Source organism: Oncorhynchus kisutch, linkage group LG21 (genome assembly GCF_002021735.2).
Source record: "Oncorhynchus kisutch isolate 150728-3 linkage group LG21, Okis_V2, whole genome shotgun sequence".
Taxonomy (NCBI): domain Eukaryota; kingdom Metazoa; phylum Chordata; class Actinopteri; order Salmoniformes; family Salmonidae; genus Oncorhynchus; species Oncorhynchus kisutch.
This window is the reverse complement of record NC_034194.2, coordinates 12,574,744-12,601,610: the sequence shown is the minus strand read 5'-3', so window position 1 is coordinate 12,601,610 and position 26,867 is coordinate 12,574,744. Positions and strand designations below refer to the sequence as shown.

At 41.5% G+C, this 26,867-nt stretch overlaps 1 protein-coding gene across 4 annotated transcripts in view; it reads left to right on the top strand.

The window, feature by feature from the left end:
* Nucleotides 1–2,181: 2,181 nt before the first annotated feature.
* Nucleotides 2,182–26,867, top strand: part of LOC116356177 (interphotoreceptor matrix proteoglycan 2-like) — a 36,065-nt gene continuing 11,379 nt past the window's right edge. Inside the window, exons 1-14 of one of the 4 annotated variants that reach the window (XM_031800261.1) lie at nt 2,182–2,495; nt 4,957–5,199; nt 6,337–6,503; nt 7,031–7,065; nt 9,170–9,219; nt 9,439–9,557; nt 12,731–12,880; nt 13,832–13,890; nt 14,545–14,565; nt 16,886–17,052; nt 17,132–17,193; nt 17,284–21,048; nt 21,784–22,459; nt 23,000–23,550. In XM_031800261.1, the coding sequence (XP_031656121.1) occupies nt 2,423–2,495; nt 4,957–5,199; nt 6,337–6,503; nt 7,031–7,065; nt 9,170–9,219; nt 9,439–9,557; nt 12,731–12,880; nt 13,832–13,890; nt 14,545–14,565; nt 16,886–17,052; nt 17,132–17,193; nt 17,284–21,048; nt 21,784–22,459; nt 23,000–23,550 (6,138 nt within the window). In that variant the 5' untranslated portion in view covers nt 2,182–2,422. Of the gene's footprint in view, nt 2,496–4,956; nt 5,200–6,336; nt 6,504–7,030; nt 7,066–9,169; nt 9,220–9,438; nt 9,558–12,730; nt 12,881–13,831; nt 13,891–14,544; nt 14,566–16,885; nt 17,053–17,131; nt 17,194–17,283; nt 22,460–22,999; nt 23,551–26,867 lie in introns of all 4 variants that reach the window. The other 3 variants (XM_031800260.1, XM_031800259.1, XM_031800258.1) reach the window with 3 other exon arrangements.

Here is a 26,867-nt window from a genome sequence, read left to right as displayed (position 1 = left end):
GAGACTGAGGGTGAGTCAGATCTTTGTCAGACAGAGTAATCCAGAGGCAGAACTGAAGTGCCTTGACAGGATTAGTTAGCAAACTTAGTTTGTTCAAGTTAAACTTGAACCAATGGAACACCACAGACCATAGCCAAATGATTCGCTACCCTGTTCTAAAAGGGAAAGAGGATGTTGGATTTGCGATGGTAAACGTGATGTTATATAGGGCGTTGTTCAAAAGTAAACCCCCGGAGGAGCTCTTTCGTTTAGACTGATGATAAGGATTTATTCTGTACCAATAACATGTACCTTTACCCCCCAACAAATCCCTTAATGAATATCACTTTAAGAAAGGCTATAATGCTTATTCCCTTCAGAACATGACTCAAGATGATTCTATATGATAAGGAAAGGCTCAACCAAGCATATGATATAAAACAGCCTCTATAACAGCGTTTTCATGTTGGCAAAGCCCTCAGGCAACATGGTTAGCCCCAGGGAGTGTAAACAGTGATGAGATGATGACTCATAATGCTATTAAAAAGGGTCAGAGGGGGACAACCAAACATAGGTTAGACAGCACTGCCTGATCATCCATGACAATGGAACAAAAGTTATAATCATTTTATGGCATGAAGTGTTCAATTGAGCAAAGTAAAAACATACACAGCATTGTAGTAGCTAGTGTTTCCATGCAGGTGTTAAGACTTGACATTTTAGCCCTCATTGTCAATGTTATCACGGAGGCAGGGTCAAACTGTATAGGGCACTAACAGGACAAAGGACAATAGCCATATACTATAGATTCCCGTGGAAAATCTATCTTCATATTTAGCTGAAATGCACTATAAGAAAGCTGTCCTTTTGAAGACAAAATAATGTCGCTTGATTTGGGAAATTGGCTTCAATCATGGAGATTATGGTTATAAGTGTATGGCTTAAACACCTTTATGTACAATCAAGTCAACTGTTATTGGTCACATACACAGATTTAGCAGATGTTATTGCAAATGTAGTGAAATGCTTGTATTCCTAGCTCCAACAGTGTAGTAGTATCTAACAATTCAGTTCAATAGTTACCAGCTACCATTTTCTATTAGAATGTTCTTTTTAAGTGACACTGCATACTCCATAACCTCTGAGGGGGCATTGACTGAGTGGTCCGTTGTGACAAAGCTCTGGAGAATGGAGAATGGAGTCTACCTACATGTGTATTTATACTACAGTTTGTACCAAACAAATATCAATTATTTTTAGCTCATCACTTCCTTTTGTTAAGGAGTCAATTTACACTTTGTGTGTTGCCTCTGTGAATAGGGCAATGAATACAGCATCTGAATATTAACGGTGATAGCTTCAGAAGGAGGCTACTTAATAATAAAATGTCAACCATCCAGTTGCCTTGGGATTACGTGGTTAATGGAATGGAACTTAAATGCTACAACTCACAATATTGAACCACACAGAACCACAATTGTGGGCTTGTTGTGTTTGTTCATACATTGTCAGTCAGACATTACATGTAAAAAATATTCTGACCAACGAGCGTAAGCTGTGCCTCCACTGGGTGGCATTTTGAATGGTCAGTGACATAAGTAAGTACTTGCAACTTTCCCCCACTCATCCTAATCAAACAGGTCACAGTTCATAGACACTCATCCTAAGAGGGGGCTTAGAGCGGCAAGAACGAAAATAACAGCGGCGGTTGGCAACCCCCCTGCTAGCTGACAGGAGTGCAGGGGGAAATCCACAGTTAAAGCACCCACTTTAAACCCTAGAGGAGACACAACACTGTCTGACGTACTGTACAGTACAACACACGGGGGAACAGAGTGCATTGTCTTGTCAAGGATTTACTGAAAGCTGCTGCAGTTGGGTTCCAAGTAAGCTTAAAGAGGACAGTAGGGATCTGGGTGACATAGTGAGTAGTTGATGGGGTGAGGAGGTAAAGGGGGGGGGGGTATCAGATGAGGATGGGAGTGGAGGATGAGGTGGGCAGGAGTGCCAGGGGGTGGCAGGCAGGTCTGGTTGACAGATGCTTCCACCAAGAAAGTCCCTAACAGGATGACGCTGGGGCTGTAGGGCCCATGGGGTAAAGACGGATTATGTCTGAGCAGTAGATAAACAGATTATTCCCGAAACAGTGTCTGCTTTTTTAACCCTGTCCCTCTTGTCGCACTTCGAGCGAGTCCACTATCCCTAGTTGGACCCAGAGAGCTTGCCTAGTTCCATGCCATGTCTATCAGATGCCACCCTCAAATTCTCACTATCTGCCGGGAAGCAATTCAAAGCCTTAGCCTAAATGACCAGCCTCCTACATGTGGAATCGATAGACACCCTGATACTAAATGATCCCAAGGACTGTATTAGCACCACATGAGATAAACTCCGCACCTGGATTTTTTTCTTATTCTAACTTGGCAAACAAAACGGTTCCGTTATGCCTTGGAAATGTGGACTCATTATTACGCTGTTCCTGGTCCTCTTCACTCTCCACGCCACTGCAATTAAAGGTAAGCTTCCAGCTCCATTTTAGTTCACAGAGCCATAAACCTTAAGTACCTGAAGGGCACTACACTTAATCTGTTTGTATGGGATCTCGCTGCTTTATATATCAAATGTTACACCCCTTATACAGTGGGTTAAATCATTTCAGTTTCATAGCTAAGACGATTTGACATTTTGGACATTGTGTGTGGAACTTTACAACGGCAATCTGCAAGATTACTTTAAGGGTAATTGGGTGTAACCAAGCATTAGAATGATCCAAAATGAGCTTTCTATCTTTACCACTGGTATATCACTGCTACCATTAAAGCTCTGACACAGAGGCCTACTGATTACGCTGATTATACTGATTCAACTGCAATATGTTTGCACAAAAGGTTTTGTAAGATACTACTCCCAGCCTTGCGTTTGAAACGCATGTATGAGATACTGCACCTTGTAAGGAGTGAATATGGCAGCAAGGAAGCCAGAATGTGATGGTGAATATGGCCGGCGTGATAGGAATATGACGGGCAGGATGAGCAGGTTGCATAATGGTGGCATAACAACAGGTTGTAGGCCTGCAGTTCTACAATATCTCATAGAGTATCTACTATACATACAGTGCTTCCCATCCTGATACTGGTGAGTTTTCCTAAGAGGTGAGCGTCACAACCTCTTTGAACTTTTGGCATTGTTTGAACAATTTAGAGCTCATTGTGGTTGCATAACCAGCTGGCACTAACTTGGTGACGTAATAATGGCTTGGAAGATATAACTGTTTTAAGGCTATAGAGACAAAGGGTCAAATTTAACATTAGACAAATGAATGTCTGTTTATTGTAGTTTGATTGTGCCGTGATCACGGTCCTGCACTATACCAGCAGAAATGTCTAAATAAGTAGGCTAATAGAGTGTGGACCATGGCGGTATCCATAGCAGTACCCACAACTTGATATCCACACAAAGTGCTCAGTATTTTTTGTTATATAAAAGAAGACAGATGTTTTCTTGTAGTATTAAATACACACAGGCGCAGGACGAAAGGCTGTTTCAAGGTCTTAAAGAATTACTCAAACTGTAAATATTTGCAATGAAAGGAAGTGACTCAATTTCGAATATCCACCCATGACCATGAAGTAATAATCATTTTCAGAATCATGTTGATCCTCAATTTCATGGATCTTTCCTGTCTGTGTACGACATGGAAATCTACTGGCAACATAAGACTGCGGTGGTCTCTGTTTCCTTGGTGATGAGTGCAAATCTGAAAAGGCTACGTTCTTTCATGGTTAGGGGATGTAAACATTACTCAGCTAGCACATTTAGTTCCTTTGAAGTTGTGGAAATGTATGTTTTTGGTTTCACATTGGTTGTGGGAATGAAGCCATAGGTTTCCTGACTGGTAAAACTGAACGTTTTTTAAACGTTCTGAGAACAATAGTGAACATTTTGCCTGTTCTGGGAAGCCTATTTTTAGGTGGCAGAGACTTTCTGAGAAGCTTTTAGTCTGGTTCCTTGAAGGTTTTCCTGGGAGGTTTTATCAACACTCCGAGAACGGAAATTATAGGTTATTTTGAGTTTTTTTGATAACTTCCTTAAAACTTTCACGGAATGCTTCATTAAGAGTTTTAATAACACTGCTAGCTTATTTGGGAAATTTGAACTCCAAGCACATATGGAAATGAATTTCCTTATGCATTAATGCAATCACATTTTTTGTTATTGTGATCCGGTATGAGTGAGATTCAAACCTATAATCTTCTGTTCTCTAGAACGGAACGGATATGTTTTTAAATAATATTCTTAGAACATTCTATGAACTTTAACAAAGTTTTCCTGTGGTTTTTCTGGAATGTTTTCTTAATGTCCTCAGGAACAATTTGAGAAAGCTTCTTTGAATAGAACCATGAGGAAATCTGTATGAAAATGTTATGGTGAAGTACTGAAATTCCTTAAAGCCGCAGAAGAACGTTGTTTCTTAACATTTTTGGAACAATTTGAGAACATGACTTTAAATAAAACCATGAGCAAACCGGTAGGAAACATCATGCTGAACATTTTTCTTAAATGTGCTGAACATTTTTCTTAAATGTGCTGAGAATGTTCCAAAGCCAAGCAACTATCCTGTACCATTCCCACGCTCTGACCAAACTCTAAGAAACATACGGTTCTCAGAACGCTTTGTGCTAGCTGGGATACTTTCTGCTGATAAGTTGAGAATTTCCCTCCCGCCACTACAGTAGAATTCTTCTCTCTCACAGCTGAGAGATCAGTCAATTATGTAATTGTATCACAAATAGAAGCCAGAGACATGGTTGAATATTGTATGCATTAATATAACAGAACTATTTCAGGATAGCCATGAGAGAAAAATGTGCTTTTCAACACAGGCTTTTCAAACATCGTACAGTACATTATACAATTTGACACATCTTGGAAATATCATGTTTTTAATGTATTTTTCCTTTTATCTTGTCTTTGCAGAGAGGAATAATCGGGGCTCTTTGCAGAGAGGAGTAATCGGGACAGAAACAGAAGCCATCAATTCTATGCACTTGGTTGAACTTCTGAAAACGACCAAACAAAACTCTAATGTCAGAACGGTATTTGACCTGGAAAAGCATCGGAGGAAGCGGTCCGCAGTCTTTCACTCTGGAGTGAGAGTCTGTCCTCAGGAGACCATCAATGAGGTCATTGCCAGCCATCAAGCCTACTACAGGCTCAGAGGTATGGGCCTCCCGTTCATTACAGACAATCATTACAGTTATGTCATCCAATGCTATCATGTTGGCTATTGCCGGGTGATATGTTTAGTATCCAGCTCTTCTGCCCCAGAGGGCATGAGTTGAGGCTCTGCCTGCTGCGTGGTGTGTAAAGCCTCTACTCAAACTAAATCGTGAAGGTTGTGGTATGCACCAGTGATAAACGTCTCAATTAGTATAGATTGTGGACCATAGCAGTGCCCAGCAATACCTACAACTTGATATCCAGGTGTGCACCAGAGAGAACATGTTGATAAGTCTACAGTCTACAGTAGACAGTGAGGAGAACTGAAGACTGGGCAGCAGAATAACAACAAAGTAATCCAGGGAGAAAACTCACAGCTTCACCCTGAGGCAGCATGCAATTCAAAAGCAGTGCACTATATAGGCAATAGGTTGTCATTTGGGACTTATTCGCTGCCTTTTAAAAACATAAAAGCACACCTTTGGGAATAGGAATTCAATTTTTTCCTCCAGAGGTTTTGTAAAGATGTTAAAAGAGCAGACTTTTATCTTTTCACCAGACATAAGACTTTGTGTCAATTCTACAACTCTTTTCGTGCTGAGAGTCTCAAAATAGGTGGATTGAAGGATAAGAACAAACTGAATGATTGCAGCAATAGTCTTGAATTCATTTCACATTTGAAAGGGTAACCAATCCGATAGCGCTGGGCCATCCTGAGGGGAGGATGGAGGATGGAGTGGGGAACTTGGCTAAGGACAGGTCAGGGGAAAAAATTCAGAATTTAGTCGTTCATCATGAGAACCATCGGTGTGTTCTCTTGACAAGATAAAGCCGCTGTTCTCCCAGCTTTTATCTCACTACTGTTGAACCCTCATGTATCTGAAAACAATCTGCTTTGTTTAGAGTTATTTTTCCTTTGAGACATCTCTATCACCCCCCAAATGGCACCCTATTCCCTTTATAGTGTTCTACTTTTCTTGACCAGGGCCAATAGGGCTGTGGTCCAAAGTGGTGCACAATATAGGGAATAGGGTGCCATTTGGGATGTACACTTGGACTTTATGTGGATCTCTATCTATTGGTAGAGGTGCTGAGGATCTTTCATTCTCACCGGAAGACTGTTCTGTCTTTGGTCAGTTTGTCAGGAGGCTGTGTGGGAGGCCTTCCGGATCTTCTTTGACAGGATCCCTGTCACTACAGAGTACACAACATGGGTTCACACATGTCAACACGAGTCTCTGTGTCTCGCTGACCTGGCCACTAACTTCAGCAACTCAGAGGAGCACATGAGTATGGTGTACAGGGTGAGGAACCAACAACACATGCCTTCCTTTTATGTTTTGTAGCAGTGAGACCAATAAATACTTTCATTATTTGAATGAGCATATGCACGTCTTTACTGAGGGTAAAACCATTTTCAATGGCCAATGGGTGAATTTATGATATCACGTGAAATCCATTTATTTTAGTACATTTCCTCAGGAAACAACAGCATTGTTTGTTGCACAATAGCCACGGGGAAAGTAATTGTAGGAACTCGTCTTTCCTCTCAGTATTAATTACATATCAGTCTCTTGAGTGAAGGGGAAACATATTCTTGTTATATTGCTCCCATTAATACAAAAAACAGCATCATATTAATCTCTAGTCTAGTCAATTTGGTTAATTTACATCTATAAGAGTTTATAAAATGCATGCATATTTGCAGACAGCACTCCCAAGTTTCAGTGATACTTTATATGCTACACAGTTTTGATGTATTATGTTATTGGTTTAAAGTCCAGATGATGTGTATGACTGATGCGATGATGTGATTTTTCTACTTTCGTAGAGGATGAATCTGCGAGACGAGAGGCAGTCGACTGGGTAAGGCTTAGAGACAAGGCAGTATGCCGCCTGCTGTCTGCTGATAGATGTCAACGGTGCTTCTTTCTCACACACACTCCAGCCCTCTTGAGTCCGGCTTTGAATTTGACCTGCCATATAATTCCAGCACTCCATGTGGTCCATGGGCCAGGGGGGGTCAGTCAGGCTCACTTGGGGTGACGATGTCTAATAGGGATTCTCCTGGAGGTTTATGTCCCTAGAGTTGGAAAATGTGTGATAGCATTGCAGCAATGACAGCTTTCTATGTGTTTATCACTCATCCATCACGTTCACATTTCCCATATGGATTTGACCCTATGACAAACAATGTCAACAAGTTATTGCTCACATATACCCCATCATTAAATGGAGGGTTTATATACATTATCATAATAAAACATTTTATTTTTGGGAAGTCAGGGGTGAATTCGGTGGGGGTAGGGTGGGGGCTGGAGGAAAAAGGTTGGGAACCCCTGATCTAGAGTACATATCTGAATGACCTGTATAAATTGCTTTAAAAAGGATACATTGATACATTTTTACTTTGTTGTAATATAACCAACTTTGAAAGCACCACCTACAACTATTGTTTAAAAATAGCCCATACTGTGCCATTGACATTAGAATGTAGGAAGCTTGGCCATAGAAGGTGGTGGGGCAGTTCTGTTTTTGAATTGTAACTTTGGTGATAGAACCAAACACACACACAGCTGGAACATAGTTTTAAACACATTTATAGATAAAGTACAGGGCCATTAAAACCACAAAAGCCTTTTCCCAATATGGCCGCAAAACAACTCAATGGGGTCTTATCGGATCAATTTCACATGATCAAACCAGCGTTAAACACCATAGTGCCTTCCAAAGCTCGACATTTTTCAATGCTAATTTGAATGGCATTGAGAAAACAGAAAGGTGTCAAATAATTTTGTTGAAAACATCCTTTCTTAATTTAAAAGTAATCCTAGAAGTACAACAGTTCCCGTTTTTTTGTAATCAGTTACATGTGACAGATTTAATGTCGTCCGTTACTCCCCAACCCTGGCCTCAACAGGCCCAACATTGGATGTTACTACATAGTAATGGAATGTAAGGGGCAGGTCTATAGTCTCCATAATGAAAACACTTAATAGGATAACAGTGTATATCATTTTAATCAGCCCACATCAATTAATATTTACTTCTACATATACATTTTTACATGTTTGAAGATGAAATATTGCAATTAAGGCTTGATAAATATGACCACAATTGTGTGAATAATTTAACATCTTTATAGCTGGCAGACGGTCACACACCTGGCTCATGTGGTTGTGTATTCTACATCACTATGAATACTTTAAGATATTATCGGGCATACTACAATTACATTTCATACAAGTATGTTAATGCAAAATTGATCCAATAAGACCCCATTGAGGTGTTTGGCGGTCATATTGGAAAAAGGCTTCTGTGGGGAATCCTGTGATTTTATAACCCTGTTCTACATTTACTGTGTGTGTGTGTGTGCAATTTGGTGGTTCTATCCCCAAAGTTACAACTCAAAACCATAGCAGCCCCGCAGCTAAGCTCAGAACATTCTAATGTCAATGGCACAATATGGCCTATTTTTAAACAATAGTTGTAGGTGGTGCTTTCAAAGTTGGTTATAATATTTATAATTTGAAAGGTAATTTCATCACCTTTTAGAAACACTTGGCAACATAGTTTCAAATGTATCAGGGTTTATTTTTTAAAGCAATCTATACAGGTAATTCAGATATGTACCCTAGAGGTTAAAGTCCATATCACGTGACATAATTACCATAAATGACCAAGTATTTACCCAGGTGGTTACTATATGCTGTACAGTACATCTGCTTTGGTATACTGTACATGTACATGCACTCTTGTATGGTGCTGCTGGTTGAAGACCATTGTATTCTTAAAACAGGTGGAGAGCTTGTGCATTGCCATGGTAATTATCTTGTAAAGTAATTGGGGGATAAGTGCTTGTTGTCAAATGCTGTTTTTCACAAACCATTAGCTTAACCACTCACAGCTGGGCTATTATGGACAAACATTCATCATTCATTATTCGTATGATATACTCTTTCACCTGCAGAGCAGAAGCAGCCGCAACCACAGCAGCACCAGAGGTCACTGAGATAGCAGGTATGGCAAGACACTTTATCAAAATGCACATATCAATAGTTAATCAATGATTTTATAAATCTGCCTTGAATATACAGTATGTTTGTCTTGCATATAGTATAATTCGATTGTAATGATCTGTTTAGGGAAAAACCAAAACAGCTTAAATGAACAGATTTGTATTCCTGCACAAACGTTTCGGGTATGAGCCCTTCTTCATGACATCAATGATCCGTTTAGGTCCAGAAGAGACCCAGACTGCTGCACCAGAACCACCCACTCCCGTGACCAGTGATTCCAGTGTCCCTGATGCTCCTGATGATACAGTTGAAGTAGAAGAAGAAACCGCTGCTGGGGAGGTAAACGCCATTGACAGTACCTTCAGAAAGTATTCACACCCCTTGACTTTTTCCACATGTTGTATGTACCCTAGAAAGACTCACAGCTGTTATTGCTGCCAAAGATGATTCTAACATGTATTGACTCAGGGGTGTGAGTCATCTGGGTAAGTCTAAGAGTATTGCACATCTGGATTGTACAATATTTGCACATTATTCTTCAAGCTCTGTCAAGTTGGTTGTTGATCATTGCTAGACAGCCGTTTTCAAATCTTGCCAGCGGAAAGTATTCAGACACCTTGAATTGTTCCACATTTTATTAAGCCTTATTTTTATTTTTTTTGCAAATGTATAAAATGTCAAAAACAGATATACCTTATTTACATAACTATTTAGACCCTTCACTATGAGACTCGCAATTGAGCTCAGGTGCATCCTGTTTCCATTGATCATCCTTGAGATGTTTCTACATCTTGATTGGAGTCCACCTGTGATAAATTCATTTGATTGGACATGATTTGGAAAGGCACACACCTGTCTATTTAAGGTCTCACAGTTGACTTTGCACGTCAGAGCAAAAACCAAGCCATGAGGACAAAGGAATAATCTGTAGAGCTCTGAGACAGGATTGTGTCGAGGCACAGATCTGGGGAAGGGTATCAAAACATGTCTGCAGCATTGAAGGTCCCCAAGAACACAGTGGCCTCCATCATTCTTAAATGGAAGACATTTGGAACCACTAAGACTCTTCCTAGAGCTGGCCAAACTGAATAATCGTGGAAGAAGGGCCTTGGTCAGGGAGGTGACCAAGAACTCGTTGGTCATTCTGACAGAGCTCTCGAGGTCTTCTGTGGAGATGGGAGAACCTTCCAGAAAGACAACCATCTCTGCAGTGCTCCACCAATCAGGCCTTTATGGTAGAGTGGCCAGATGGAAGCCACTCCTCAGTAAAAAGGCAGATGACAGCCCGCTTGGAGTTTGCCAAAAGGCATCTAACGACTCTCAGATCATGAGTAACAAGATTATCTGGTCTGATGAAACCAATATTGAACTCTTTGACCTGAATGCCAAGCATCACATCTGGAGGAAACCTGGCACCATCCCTACGGTGGCAGCATCATGCTGTGGGGATGTTTTTCAGGGACTGGAAGAATTGTCAGAATCGAGGCAAAGATGAACGGAGCAAAGTACAGAGAGATCCTTGATGAAAACCTGCTACAGAGCGCTCAGGACCTCAAACTGGGGCGAAGGTTCATCTTCCAACAGGACAAAGACCCTAAGCACACAGACAGGACAATGCAAGAGTGGCTTTGGGACAAGTCTTTGAATGTCCTTGAATGGCCCAGCCAGAGCCCGGACTTGAACCCGATTGAATATCTCTGGAGAGACCTGAAAATAGCTGTGCAGCAACGCTCCCTATCCAACCCTGACAGCGATTGAGAGAATCTGCAGAGAAGCATGCGAGAAACTCCCAAAATACAGGTGTGCCAAGCTTGTAGCATCATACCTAAGAAGACTTGATGCTGTAATCACTGCCAAAAGTGCTTCAACAATGTACTGAGTAAAAGGTCTGAATACTTATGTAAATGTAATATTTCAGTTTTTTATTTTATTTTTATAAATGTGCAAACAAACAAGTTAAGGGGTATCAATAATTTCTGAAGGCACTGTAGCTTAGGCTAGATGTTAAGATTGCTAACAGCTTGCAGATTGAAAGGAAAGCTGACAGAATGTTTGCTTGTGGTTGCCCAGCCCAGCTGTTGCCTTGTATGTCTCAGACAGAGAGGGTGAGCTGATAGCTTTTAGACCATATGGCTAAATGTTATCATCAAATACATTTTCTAACTGCTGTTCCTATTCATTAGGGCAAACCATTGTAGTGAAGTAATATGTATCATATGCATTTTATATACAGTATACCTTACATATGACCCATCATAAGACTATGCATTTGATATGATCAAAGTCTACTAAAACGAAATATCTGACTACATAAAGATGATTTCGCTTTTTTTGCAAGAGACTATAGTTGGGTTACAGTAATAAGCCATCGAGAAATGTCTGAGAATTGCCTAAGGCAGATATTTCATGACATTGTAAAACAGAATGAAATCCCACACAAGGCATAAAGCTTAAGTTACAAAACATTAACAAGCATTACAAGGCATTAGTCTAGGCAGATATTTAATGAACATTGTAAAACAGAATTAAATCCCATACAAGGCATAAAGCTTAAGTTACAAAACATGAACAAGCGTTTTACAAGGCATTATTCTAGGCATAAAGATGTCAGAGTTACAAAGCAAAGCATGAACAAAACAGGTCTACTCAGGCAGAAGGCCGAGCAGCCTACAAGAGAAACATCTCCAAACAACCTTTCTGTAGAGTGGATAACAGGAGCAAGTACTTCCATTCCATTTATACCAGATCTGAATTATCTGTGTTGAAAATCTGTTTTTTTGACAACCACAGACCAAACCAAAATGAATAAAACTAAGATATCCAATCAGATCGAACCAGCCAACATCCTCTAGGAAGGCGGTCACATCTATGTTTGATGACCTGAGGGGGTGGGCTGGGTATACTAGAGAGAAGACATCATTCCTGAGAGGACAAAAGAGATCCTTGCATACAGTGTCGTCAGAGTTCACTCTGACCATCTAGACTTACTACAGAGATCATACATCCATATAGATAGCATCAGTGTTCTCTTCAGGGTACAAGTTTCAGATCGAGACCAAACAAGCATCACTAACACACATTTCAATAGTTTATCCGTTGCATACTGTGTGACAGAGAGAGAGAAAGGCATTTTGGCCTCTTGATGGGGAAAAGATTGACTGGCCCTTGAGAATGTTCCTTGTGTTCCTGGGCCATTTGCCATGAAGACCCAGAGGTTACAGAGAGCACATATATATGTTAGGGCCGAGCCTACACCATAGCATAATGTTTTGCAAGGGAAAACTAAAATGGGTATTTCTTAAGTTCAGGTTGTCTCTCCCTATTTCAGTCTGTTTTCTTTCCTTTTGATGCTTAATGAATAGGACTTTTGGAACCTAATCAATAGGGCTCTTTTTGTACCTAATCAATAGGGCTCTTTTTGTACCTAATCAATAGGGCTCTTTTGGTACCTAATCAATAGGGCTCTTTTGGTACCTAATGAATAGGGCCCTGTTTTCTTCCACTGTTTGTAGGACTCTGAGCTGCCCAACATTGTTCCGGAGAACCATGTGGAGGAGATAGTGGAGTTCAGCATTGACCTGGTGGACCCAGGCTACAGGGAACTACTGGATGACCCTGACTCCCCCCAATATGTTGACCTCTCTCAACACCTGCAAGACCAGGTGAGATAATAACCATTGCTGTCATTGTCAAGCCAAATAGAATGGAAATGAGTGACAAGGAGTTGGCATGATGGGGCAAACGGACTGACACTCAGGCTAGTCGAGATACTGCACAGTAGATGGAAAGACTTATGGGAGGCCAGGCTCTGTAGTCTGTATACCCTCTTTATGTCCATCAGTAATGTAAATGTCCCCTAAGACCAATGGGCTATCCCATTGAGGTACAGTTTATTTAGTGTCTTGGTGTTGTTTTTTACATGTTTTTAATGTATGCACAGTGCCGCAAACAAAATTGACCATTGGAAATAAAGTCATTATCTTATCAAGTGTCACACGATCAACTAACAGATACTAACAGATACCTGATGCAGTAGAGTGTGATCTGTGACATGTTGCTACAAGTGCTCCTGTCCTCATGGGTTGTGGCCCTCTGAAGGGGTTCATGGTTAAAGATAATTATAGAATGCCACAGGATCATGAGTCAGAAGCAAAGAAAGCAGATTACTGAGTTGCAACTAATGGATTCTCAACCTAAATACACCATGGTTCAGTCCCGATCTCCACCCTTCTCCTGAAATATGCACTTGCACATTTTCTCCCATTGGACGTTACAATTGCGGAAATTCATTGGACTCGCAAAGCTGGGCACAGACGTCAATTCAACGTCTATTCCACGTTCGTTCAAAGAAATGTCATTGAAATGACGTGGAAACAACATTGATTCAACCAGTGTGTGCCCAGTGGCAAGTGTCTGCTAAATGTGTGTAACTAAAGGTAGAGATATATGAGTGTAAGTGTCCCGTTCATACATTCCTGACTTACAGTACTTTAGATATCCTCAGATTACATTATGAGAGCTGGTAACCAGTAACATTTGTGCCAACAGAAAATGGCATCATATTTGATTCTGTAATAAACTAGTTTAATTTAGTCCATCTTCTTTTTCAACAGATGCTCCATGTTTTTGACAAGCTCCCAGGATTTAAAGAGATCAGTGTTTTGGGAATCAGGTAAGTCTGTGGCAGACATGAATAATCACATCTGGTGCCTTCGAGCTTAATTCCAACATTTTGGAGAGCTAATGAAAAAAGCAATAGATTAGGTGAGACAGATGAAAGCCAGGTGAAAGCTGGTAGCTCCACCAGTAGAAGTGAAGCACAGCCTCTCACTGCGCTGAGAAATTCCTCTCAGACTCAATTTATTTAATCGGACCTTAACTACGTGTTGATTTGGAATGGACTCTGGATTCATTTGAATACCTAACAAGTCCATTCCCACCCAGCTGAAATGCAGTCAAATGCCAGGAACAGAAAATAGGGCCATCCAGGCATTCTGTCATGCTACAGGTTGTGCTCTTGGCTATGCTGACTGTAATAAGAATACTTTAGTCATTAGTGTGAACGACATGCATGCCAAAAATACATCTTTCCTTTGAAGGTCATTATATCTTTAAAGGTCATTATATCTTTACATTCAAATATAAAATAATAGATGTCACGAGTGAAAAGCACATGTTTGTGATGACACCCGACCAGCAATGATAGATGATAAATCATTATATCTCATACTAATGGCTGAGAAGTCATTATATCACATACTAACGGCTGACAAGTCAATATATCACATACTAATGTCCTCTTTTCTTCCCTCTCTCCAAATCTTAGCGAGGCCCATGGGAGTGAAGGGTAATTTAATTACTGTGATGAGAGCCATCTTGAGTGGTAGCTGCAGTTTCCCTCTGTGTCTGTGCTTGTCCCTGCCAGTCTGCTGCTTCGCTCAGTGTGTATCCGGATCTATCGCAGGACCCAGGGAGAGAGGGATCAGATAACCTAAGAGTAAATCCATTTCAATTCAATCACTTTTTGACAGTATCCCTTTTGATTTAAACAAAACTTTCTATACATGTTTGTCCATGGTAGAACTGGTCAGAAAGGGACCATTCAGGAGATAAAGGTGCTCAAAGGTGACCCCTTTTTCATACCCCACCATACCACGAGACGTCCATGTCTTCGTCACATCTTCAACCTATGGTTGAGTTTCTTTTTATAAAAACATTATCTAAAAATTTATAAACTCCCGATTTTTTTTCATATTCGCATATGTTGTAGCTTAGACCTTACTTTACATCATCTGAGGTTTTTGTGTTGTGCCCGCAAATGGTTGAGACACAACATGCTTCTAATGACTTGTTTGTGGTTCTAATTACAACCACAAAGATGGCCCCCGGTCCACCCACCATCGAATGTCAACTTAAATGGTCTATTCTATGATACATATTTCTATGATTTCAATAGGTTTCCTATGGAGAATTGAGAGTATAATTTAAAACAACAGATATTCCCATTCAAGTCAACCTTCTCTGATATGTGTGGATCTCCAACCATCTTTGTGGTACCGTTTGAAAGTTGACATTTGTATTTTATTCCCATTTTATTAGCCAAAACATGACACCCACCCTGGATTCAAGAGCATGTTGTGTCTCAACCGATGGCGGGCCTAACACAAAACCTCAGATTATGTCAAATAGGGTATAAGGTACAACATATGTGCATATTAAATAAATAATATCAGCTTTAACATTGCAGATAGATTGTGGCTTCTATCAATGTAACTGTCTGTATAATTTCCAATCACCCATATATATTATTTTGATAATGAATGTTTAAGAATTGTTTATTTTTTTAATCCAAAATTATTATTATTTTAAATCAATAAATAATACAATGGTTTAACAACCCTGTTTGTAAGCTTTCTAATGATGTCAACCTCAACCATTTATATTTTCCATTAATGAAGACATGAATGTGGGGTATGCAAAATAGGTCAACTTTCAGCATCTTTAGCGCCTGAATGTTTTGGCATTCAAGTCCAAAAAGTCACTTTCTGAGCACTTCTACGAATCACAAATATGTACGGAAGGTTTTGTTCGAATCAAAAGGGCTGCTTTAAAAAAGTGATTGAATTCAAATGGATTTTCCCCTAAACAAACAGCAACTCGGCAATAGAGATTAATAGAGAGTAATGGCGTCTTTTTGTAGGCACCAACTCACCAACAAAGCCTATGTCAAAATATATATATTTTTTATAAAGACCCGAAAATAAGGTCTGTGGTAAACATAAGCTTAGATCATATATATGTTTTGTTCTTATGCTATAATCTTCATCAGCTAACATCACTTTTTGTGAATTTTGAAGAATTTGTGAACTTTTTAAAAGTAATAGACTAAGGCTTCATAATTCATAAAGGTCATGTTAACTGACTGATGTTATCTCATAGAACAAAACATATAAGATCTCAGAAGCCTGTGTTAACCTCAGACCTCAGACATAAAAATGATATCCACAAGTTCATCTGACCCTGGGGAAGTAGATAGAGGGCCTTGTTGCCAAAATCACAAAGAATCCCTTTTGGGTTAACAAGGTTTTCATAGGCTTCTTCATTTTAGGATGGAAGGCATGTAAGTAGTACAATACAAAGCCCTGTGTGAATAGAATAATTGCGGAGTTGCTCCCTCTCTAATTTGCGGGCCCTGTGGTGGCCAGTGCTGTCACATGCAATAATATCCATGCCAGTTAGTGGCTCGAGCCCGCTTCACTAATCTGATTAAGGATACACAACTCTTTCGACCTTGGCATCTTCACTGTTCACAAAAACAAAAAGGAAAGAAATTGATGTATCAACATTGATGTATCATTGCTATTAATCCCATTGAACTAATATGTTTACCCTCCAGCTTCCGCATTGACAGAGCTGAATATTGATACATTTTTGATAGTGTCATTCAAATCTGCAAGAAAAAAGTGGTTGATTTCCATGCTCTGCATTTCAAGTACACTACTTTTCAATTGATTTTGTATCTTGACTCTCCAATTCTTAAACCTACCAGGGGATTGCTTTGTTTTTAGTTGATTTAGTTCATTGCTTAAAGTGTATATAGATCTGTATAATACAGTAATCACTAACTACTCTTATTTTCTCTCATACAATATATTCTTCTTTTTCAGACCTGGAGGAGTGACAGTGCACTATTCTCTGGTCTTTCAGACAATTTCAGAGGATGACACAGGGACTCCAGTGTCAGCTGTGCCCAGCCTGTGGGAAATGGTGGCCAAGGCTTTGAGTGAAGAGGCCTCTCTGCCAGTGGATCTACAGTCATTAAACTTTGAACCAGGTAGCCAAATCACTGTGAATAAGTTATGTTATATTTGTGAAATACATGTTTTGCATCATTGTTGTACGTCTTTCCACAGCAAAAGGGATTCCACCAACTACAACACCAGTTGAGGAAGCTGTTGAGGAAACGATTGAAGATGTAAGTACTGGCTTATTAATCTAGACTACCAATGGTAAAATACCATACTTTGCATTAACATGTCTTTTTTTTTGTCTGTTTCATCAACAGTCCATTGAGCCAGCTTTCCACAACGATCTGGACATATCCACAGATGAGCCAGAGATTGCCATGGAGAAACCTCGTCTGGATGTTCCACTTGGCCCTGTGGAAAAGGAATATGTGCTCATCACCTTCCTGGACTCTACAGATATTCCAGAAAAACAAGAAGAAGCAGCACCACCAGAGAGGGGAGATGTGCCCTACATCTACAAGGACACTAGTGATGAATTAGTGGAGAGTGAATCTGAAGCAACAACTGAACCAGAGGAAGAGGTGCCATTTATCACACACATGATTGAAACCATTCAAGCCATTGATGAGGGAACTGGTGAGCTTGTAAGAGACTATTTCCCAACCTCTCCTGCTGAGGAATACCCTGAGCCACCTTTTGGTAATTTAGTCCCTACTAATGGGTACCCTGTTTTACCCCATGAGGATTTGGATATTACCTCCGCCCATGAAATAAAAAGTATAGAAACTAATGATCCAGCTAAACTCCTTCCTAACTTGATATCAGAGGAGGAGGCTGTTGTTGAGAAGGAGGCTGAGCCTACTCCGACCACTCAGATTAAGCTTACCACAGTCATTGCCACTGAGGAAGAGGTATCTAACCCTGAATTACCTGTGACGACTCTCTCAGCCATCACAGATCAGCCTGCCACTGAAGCAATAGAGGACTTTGAAGTTGAAGATGATATTATCCATATTCCGATTGAAGGGGAAGAGGTTGAGGAACCAGAACCTGAGGAAGAGGTAGTTGGGATCTCGGAACCTGAAAAAGCAGTAGTTGTGGAACCAGAACCTGAGGAAGAGGTATTTGAGGAACCAGAGCCCAATGAAGACGTAGTTGAAGATCCAGAACCTGAGGCAGATGTAGATGAGGTCTTGGTAGTTAAGATCTTGGAACCTGAGGAAGAAGTAGTTGAGAACTCGGAACCCGAGGAAGAAGTAGTTGAACCAGAACCTGAGGAAGAGGTAGTTGAGATCTCGAAACCTGAAAAAGAGGTGGTTGTGGAACCAGAACCTGAGGAAGAGGTATTTGAGGAACCAGAGCCCAATGAAGACTTAGTTGAAGATCCAGAACCTGAGTCAGACGTAGATGAGGTCTTGGTAGTTAAGGTCTTGGAACCTGAGGAAGAAGTAGTTGAGAACTCGGAACCTGAGGAAGAAGTAGCTGAGGAACCAGAACCTGGTGAAAAGGTAAATGAGGTCTCGGAACCTGAGGAAGAGGTAGTTGAGGTCTTGGAACCTGAGGAAGAAGTAGTTGAACCAGAACCTGAGGAAGAGGCAGTTGAGGTCTCGGAACCCGGGGAAGAGGTAGTTAAGGCACCAGAACCTGAGGAAGAGGTAGTTGAGGAACCAGAGGAAGAGGTAGTTGAGCTCTTGGAACCTGAGGAAGAGGTAGTTGAGGAACTAGAACCAGAGAAAGAGGTAGTTGAGGAACTAGAACCCGAGGAAGAGGTAGTTGAGGTCTCGGAACCTGAGAAAGAGGTACATGAGGTCTTTGTAGTTGAGGTCTTGGAAACTGAGGAAGAAGTAGTTGAGAACCTGGAACCTGAGGAAGAGGTAGCTGAGGAACTAGAACCTGGTGAAAAGGTAGATGAGGTCTCAGAACCTGATGAAGAGGTAGGTGAGGTCTTGGAACCTGAGGAAGAAGTAGTTGATGAACTTGAACCTGGGGAAGGGGTAGTTGAGTTGTTAGAACCTGAGAAAGAGGTACTTGTGGAATTACAAACTGAGGAAGAGGTAGTTGAGGTCTTGGAACCTGAGAAAGAAGTACTTGAGGAACTAAAACCTGAGGAAGTGGTAGTTGAGGAATCAAAGCCTGAGGAAATGGTAGTTGAGGAACCAAAGCTTGAGGAAACGGTAGTTGAGGAAGAGGTAGTTCAGGAATTAGAACCTGAGGAAGAGGTAGTTGAAGAACCAGAACCTGAAGAAAATGTAATTGAGGTTTCAGAACATGAGGAAAAGGTAGTTGAGAAAACAGAAGAAGAGGTATTTGGGGAACTAGAACCTGAGGAAGCGGTTGTTGAGGAACTAGAACCTGAGGAAGTGGTTGTTGAGGAACTAGAACCCAAGGAAGCGGTTGTTGAGGAACTAGAACCCGAGGAAGAGGTAGTTGAGGAACTGGAACCTGATGAAGAGGTAGTTAAGGAACCAGAGCCTGAGGTAGAGGTAGTTGAGGAACCAGTCCCAGAGGATGAGGTAGTTGTAAAACCAGAACATGAGGAGGAGGTAATTGAGGAATCAGAGCCTGAGGAAGACATAGTTGAGGAACCAGAGCCTGAGGAAGAGGTAGTTGACGAACTAAAATCTGAGGAAGAGGTTGTTGAGGAACCGGTAGATGAGAAACTAGAACCTGCGGAAGAGGTAGTTGAGGAACTAGAACCTGAGGAAGAGGTTGTTGAGGAACCAGAGCCTGAGGAAGAGGTAGTTGAAGAACCAGAAACTGAGGAAGAGGTAATTGAGGTCTTGGAACATGAGGAAAAGGTAGTTGATGAACCAGAGGTTGAGGTTGTTGAAACACCAGCATATGAGGAAGAGGTAATTGAGGAATCAGAGCCTGAGGAAGACATAGTTGAGGATCCAGAGCCTGAGGAAGTGGTAGTTGAGGAACTAGAGCCTGAAGAAGAGGTTGTTGAGGAACTAGAACCTGAGGAAGCGGTAGTTGGGGAACTAGAACCTGAGAAAGCGGTAGTTGAGGAACTAGAACCTGAGAAAGTGGTAGTTGAGGAATTAGAACCCAAGGAAGTGGTAGTTGAGGAACTAGAACCTGCGGAAGAGGTAGTTGGGGAACTAGAACCTGAGAAAGCAGTAGTTGAGGAACTAGAACCTGAGAAAGCGGTAGTTGAGGAATTAGAACCCAAGGAAGTGGTAGTTGAGGAACTAGAACCTGCGGAAGAGGTAGTTGAGGAACTAGAACCTGAGGAAGATGTAGTTGGGGAACCAGAGCCTGAGGAAGAGGTAGTTGAGGAACCAAAGCCTGAAGAAGAGGTAGTTGAGGAACCAGAACCAGAGGATGAGGTAGTTGAAGAACCAGAATATGAGGAAGAGGTAGGTGAGGAACCAGAGCCTGAGGAAGAGGTAATTGAGGAACCAAAGCCTGAAGAAGAGGTAGTTGAGGAACCAGAACCAGAGGATGAGGTAGTTGAAGAACCAGAATATGAGAAAGCGGTAGTTGAGGAACTAGAACCTGAGAAAGCGGTAGTTGAGGAATTAGAACCTAAGGAAGTGGTAGTTGAGGAACTAGACCCAGCGGAAGAGGTAGTTGAGGAACTAGAACCTGAGGAAGATGTAGTTGGGGAACCAGAGCCGGAGGAAGAGGTAGTTGAGGAACCAAAGCCTGAAGAAGAGGTAGTTGAGGAACCAGAACCAGAGGATGAGGTAGTTGAAGAACCAGAATATGAGAAAGCGGTAGTTGAGGAACTAGAACCTGAGAAAGCGGTAGTTGAGGAATTAGAACCTAAGGAAGTGGTAGTTGAGGAACTAGACCCCGCGGAAGAGGTAGTTGAGGAACTAGAACCTGAGGAAGATGTAGTTGGGGAACCAGAGCCGGAGGAAGAGGTAGTTGAGGAACCAAAGCCTGAAGAAGAGGTAGTTGAGGAACCAGAACCAGAGGATGAGGTAGTTGAAGAACCAGAATATGAGGAAGAGGTAGTTGAGGAACCAGAGCCTGAGGAAGAGGTAATTGAGGAACCAAAGCCTGAAGAAGAGGTAGTTGAGGAACCAGAACCAGAGGATGAGGTAGTTGAAGAACCAGAATATGAGGAAGAGGTAGTTGAGAAAGCGGTAGTTGAGGAATTAGAACCTAAGGAAGTGGTAGTTGAGGAACTAGAACCCGCGGAAGAGGTAGTTGAGGTACTAGAACCTGAGGAAGATGTAGTTGAGGAACCAGAGCCTGAGGAAGAAGTAGTTGAGGAACCAAAGCCTGAAGAAGAGGTAGTTGAGGAACCAGAACCAGAGGATGAGGTAGTTGAAGAACCAGAATATGAGGAAGAGGTAGTTGAGGAACTAGAACCTGAGAAAGCGGTAGTTGAGGAATTAGAACCTAAGGAAGTGGTAGTTGAGGAACTAGAACCCGCGGAAGAGGTAGTTGAGGTACTAGAACCTGAGGAAGATGTAGTTGAGGAACCAGAGCCTGAGGAAGAAGTAGTTGAGGAACCAAAGCCTGAAGAAGAGGTAGTTGAGGAACCAGAACCAGAGGATGAGGTAGTTGAAGAACCAGAATATGAGGAAGAGGTAGTTGAGGAACCAAAGCCTGAAGAAGAGGTAGTTGAGGAACCAGAACCAGAGGATGAGGTAGTTGAAGAACCAGAATATGAGGAAGAGGTAATTGAGGAAACAGAACCTGAGAAAGAGGTAGTTGAGGTCTTGGAACCTGAAGAAGGGGAAGTTGAAGAACCAATGCCTGAGGAAGAGGTAATTGAGGAACCAAAGCCTGAAGAAGAGGTAGTTGAGGAACCAGAACCAGAGGATGAGGTAGTTGAAGAACCAGAATATGAGGAAGAGGTAATTGAGGAAACAGAACCTGAGGAAGAGGTAGTTGAGGTCTTGGAACCTGAAGAAGGGGAAGTTGAAGAACCAATGCCTGAGGAAGAGGTAATTGAGGAACCAAAGCCTGAAGAAGAGGTAGTTGAGGAACCAGAACCAGAGGATGAGGTAGTTGAAGAACCAGAATATGAGGAAGAGGTCATTGAGGAATCAGAACCTGAGGAAGAGGTAGTTGAGGTCTTGGAACCTGAAGAAGGGGAAGTTGAAGAACCAATGCCTGAGGAAGAGGAAGTTCAAGAACCGGAGCCTGAGGAAGAGGTAGTTGAAGACCCAGGACCCGAGGAAGGGGTAGTTGAGGTCTCGGAACCTGAGGAAGAGGATGTTGAAGAACCGGAGCCTGAGGAAGAGGAAGTTGAAGATCCAGAACCTGAGGAAGGGGTAGTTGAGGAAACACAGCTTGAGGAAAATATTAGTGAGCCACCAGCTGAAGAAATTAAAATCATCCAACCTGTGGATTCTTTAGAGGACACTCTATTTGGAGAGGAAACCTGGAAACCTGATCCTGTTGAAGAGGACAATATTGTTCCAATAGAAGACCAGTCAACTGAGGAGGACATGGAGGAACTGTTGCCTGAATACCACGGGTATGAGGACAGCTATCCTGAGGAAGCTGTTGATACTGTGGAAGAAACAGGTGAGGAATGTAGGTTATAAAGGCTGTTTTTGACCAGTAAAGAACAGATAACAGTCAAATATAATTAAACATTTTCAACTATGAATTTTGTTGCTGGAGGGGTGCAGTTGCATCACAACTAATAATTACAGGCCGGCCCAGGGAGGAGATGTATTAATGGTCTATATTTGGGCTGAATGCTGTGCTGCCTGCTGATTAATCTTTTGTCGTGTTTATCATTTTGTATGCAGTAAACACAAGGCTTTTGACAATTCATTCATTACCAATGCTTATACCGCTGAGAGATCCTTTATCAAATGATGCTGATTGATTTTTATAAAATAAATCTGACAAATATTATTCACTGCAAGGCCCCGGCAGAAATGAATGGCTCGCCTGGAACGGTTTCATTCCAGCAGTCATATAGGGAATGAAGCTTCACATTCAGTATAAAGCAGGATAATGTATTATGTATTGGACAGTTGGCAGGCATTTGCAGTATGGGTAAAACACACTTGTGATGGTTAGTGACTTATTGAAATATCCTCTCCTATTACAAAGATGACACAGCAGAGGTCAGTGAAGTGGAAGTGGCTCCATTGCCAGAGGAGAGTGAAGAGGAGATAGCAATGATAGCAGAACCCATCCCTGACTCTACGTCAACACCACCTGCAGAATCTGACACTGTGCCTGTGGTAGATGTAACAGAGTCACCTTCAGAGTTAGAGCTGATGGTGGAGGATACTGAGGAGCCTGAGGTGGTTGTTATCGATGAAGAGGCTGAAGAGGAGGTCGTAGAGGACTCAGAACCTGAGGGCGGGCGTGTGCAAGACCTTGCAGACGAACTTGATCAAATGGACCTGGTAAGCACAGAGCCCATTAACCTTCCAGAGGCCAGTGGATACTCATTGGCTCCTGAGGAGCACCCCGTCGAGACCACAGCTTCTCCACCACTGAGATACATGACCACTCCCTCCATGACCACGGCGAGTAAAGGCAGGGAGCTGGTGGTGTTCTTCAGTCTACGGGTTACTAACATGAGGTTCTCAGATGACCTCTTCAACAAGAGCTCTTCAGAATACAGATCCCTGGAGAACACCTTTTTGGAACTGGTGAGTGAGAATGAAATATGTTCATAAAGGGGGGAATTCCGTCCCAAGTTAAGCGTGTAAATGGAACATACAGTGGGGCAAAAAAGTATTTAGTCAGCCACCAATTGTGCAAGTTCTCCCACTTAAAAAGATGAGAGAGGCCTGTAATTTTCATCATAGGTACACTTCAACTATGAAAAAAAATCCAGAAAATCACATTGTAGGATTTTTTATGAATTTATTTGCAAATTATGGTGGAAAATAAGTATTTGGTCACCTACAAACAAGCAAGATTTCGGGCTCTCACAGACCTGTAACTTCTTCTTTAAGAGGCTCCTCTGTCCTCCACTCGTTACCTGTATTAATGGCACCTATTTTAACTTGTTATCAGTATAAAAGACACATGTCCACAACCTCAAACAGTCACACTCCAAACTCCACTATGGTCAAGACCAAAGAGCTGTCAAAGGACACCAGAAACAAAATTGTAGACCTGCACCAGGCTGGGAAGACAGCATATGCTATAATTAACCAGCTTGGTATTAGGAAATGGAAGACATACAAGACCACTGATAATCTCCCTCGATCTGGGGCTCCACGCAAGATCTCACCCCGTGGGGTCAAAATGATCACAAGAACGGTGAGCAAAAATCCCAGAACCACACGGGGGGACCTAGTGAATGACCTGAAGAGAGCTGGGACCAAAGTAACAAAGCCTACCATCAGCAACACACTACGCCGCCAGGGACTCAAATCCTGCACTGCCAGACGTGTCCCCCTGCTTAAGCCAGTACATGTACAGGCCCGTCTGAAGTTTGCTAGACAGCATTTGGATGATCCAGAAGAAGATTGGGAGAATGTCATATGGTCAGATGAAACCAAAATAGAACTTTTTGGTAAAAATTCAACTCGTTGTGTTTGGAGGACAAAGAATGCTGAGTTGCATCCAAAGAACACCATACCTACTGTGAAGCATGGGGGTGGAAACATCATGCTTTTGGGCTGTTTTTCTACAAAGGGACCAGGACGACTGATCCGTGTAAAGGAAAGAATGAATGAATGGGGCCATGTATCGTGAGATTTTGAGTGAATACCTCCTTCCATCAGCAAGGCCATTGAAGATGAAACGTGGCTGGGTCTTTCAGCATGACAATGATCCCAAACACACCTCCCGGGCAACGAAGGAGTGGCTTCGGAAGAAGCATTTCAAGGTCCTGGAGTGGCCTAGCCAGTCTCCAGATCTCAACCCCATAGAAAATCTTTGGAGGGAGTTGAAAGTCTGTGTTGCCCAGCAACAGCCCCAAAACATCACTGCTCTAGAGGAGATCTGCATGGAGGAATGGGCCAAAATACCAGCAACAGTGTGTGAAAACCTTGTGAAGACTTACAGAAAACATTTGACCTCTGTCATTGCCAACAAAGGGTATATAACAAAGTATTGAGATACACTTTTGTTATTGATCAAATACTTATTTTCCACCATAATTTGCAAATAAATTCATTAAAAATCCTACAATGTGATTTTCTGGATATTTTCCCCTCATTTTGTCTGTCATAGTTGAAGTGTGCCTATGATGGAAATTACAGGCCTCTCTCATCTTTTTAAGTGGGAGAACTTGCACAATTGCTGGCACAAATACTGTTTTGCCCCACTGTAATTCTCTTTACACGTATTCTGACCTTGAACTTAAGCATGAGAATAGCATTCTATTCATCTGCTATTCGTTTGGGGTGGAGATTAAGGAAATGAAGGTGTGAAATAAAAGAAATGAAGGTGTAGCAGAAGTGTCTACAGATACACTGTATTCTGACCTGGATTTAATTCCCTCGTAATTCCACAATCTTAATGCTTGATGAAGCGATGAATGAGGTCGAGCAACCTGTCTGTTCCAAGTGGAATAACATCTACTTTATTGTTTTTCAACAGAAATAACATTCTCCATGCACTGTAATTTACAAATTGATCAGCGCTATTGATAAGAGCTAGGTAAATTAGTAAACAGTTTGGATAAGGGGATTGTAAATATAAATGACAATTGTTTTAGATCTATTTTACCTTATGATCGCTGGAGACAAATGTGAAACCAGTCGTACAGTACGGAGGCAAACTGTAACATATCAACATATCACCTTTTCCACAGGGACATTTATGAAATGCTGGCCTTATAACCTTGCAGGGATGACATTTGGAGACCAAAGCTATAGGCTTCTGTAGCCATTAGCAAATGACATTATAACACCAAACCTACTCAGTTGATTTATGATTTGCAGAAATGTTTTAATTATATGTTCGAAATTTTACAATTTGTATTGTGTTGAATATTATCGGTAGCCTATCTTTCCTCGGTCACCTTTGTGTGGTTGTTCCTGAGGATCGCTTGCCATAGTGGATCATATTAGGCTAACGTACTACAAGCTGTGCAATAATTTGGGACATGTAGCCTATTTGAATCCTTACTGAACACAGACCGTACGTAGCAGTTTAAACCTGGAGATTGGACGGTTGTCATCACAGTTCCATGATTAGTGAGGATTATTAAGGTAGATTTATAGGACTACTGTTTCACCCCTATTGTACTCTTTTCTCACCTTCCAATATTTAACAGATTGAACAATTGAATATGTCAACTTTCAGGATGAATCGAACTACTGTATTTTTGATTCACCAAGATATTTAGTCTGTAAAGGTTCTCCAAACCTCTTTTATATTATTATTCATGAATATTTTCCTAACTCTAAATAATATACAAGATCAGAGTATGTTTTTACCGGACGGTAATGACACAGCCTGGGATCGAACTCCAGGCTGTAGTGTCGCCACAACACTGCGGCGCAGTGCCTTTTTTTTTTTAGCAAATGCATCAATTCAAGCTTTGTTCATTTTTGGAGTGACGTCTATTTAAGAGTGACGTCCATATTTAAAGGCCTGCGTTTTGCATGACTAGTTTTTCCTCCGACTAAACTGACGTGCCTGCTTTAACGTTGAGCGAATTTAGCAACGAGTCATAAGACAGCAGATTTAGCTTTCAGAATAAGATACATTGAAATGATGCAGCTGATGGGTATATTGTTTGTGAAAGCATATGCATAGCTAACCTGTCTTCACCTTTCTATTGAACTTGACATGTTAGATAGGAATACTCTATTAGCTGCCTTTAATGATTGGTTGTATCATCAACAGATATTTACTTCGATTAGATTTACTTAGTCGAATAACATGTCTCGCTTTCACGCTGAAACAACTGCACCGTTCCCCTCGGTATACAGTGCAGTTGTAACGGCGTTCTTCGTTTGTCGAAAGAGAGTCGGACCGAAATGCAGCGTGGTGGTTAATCATG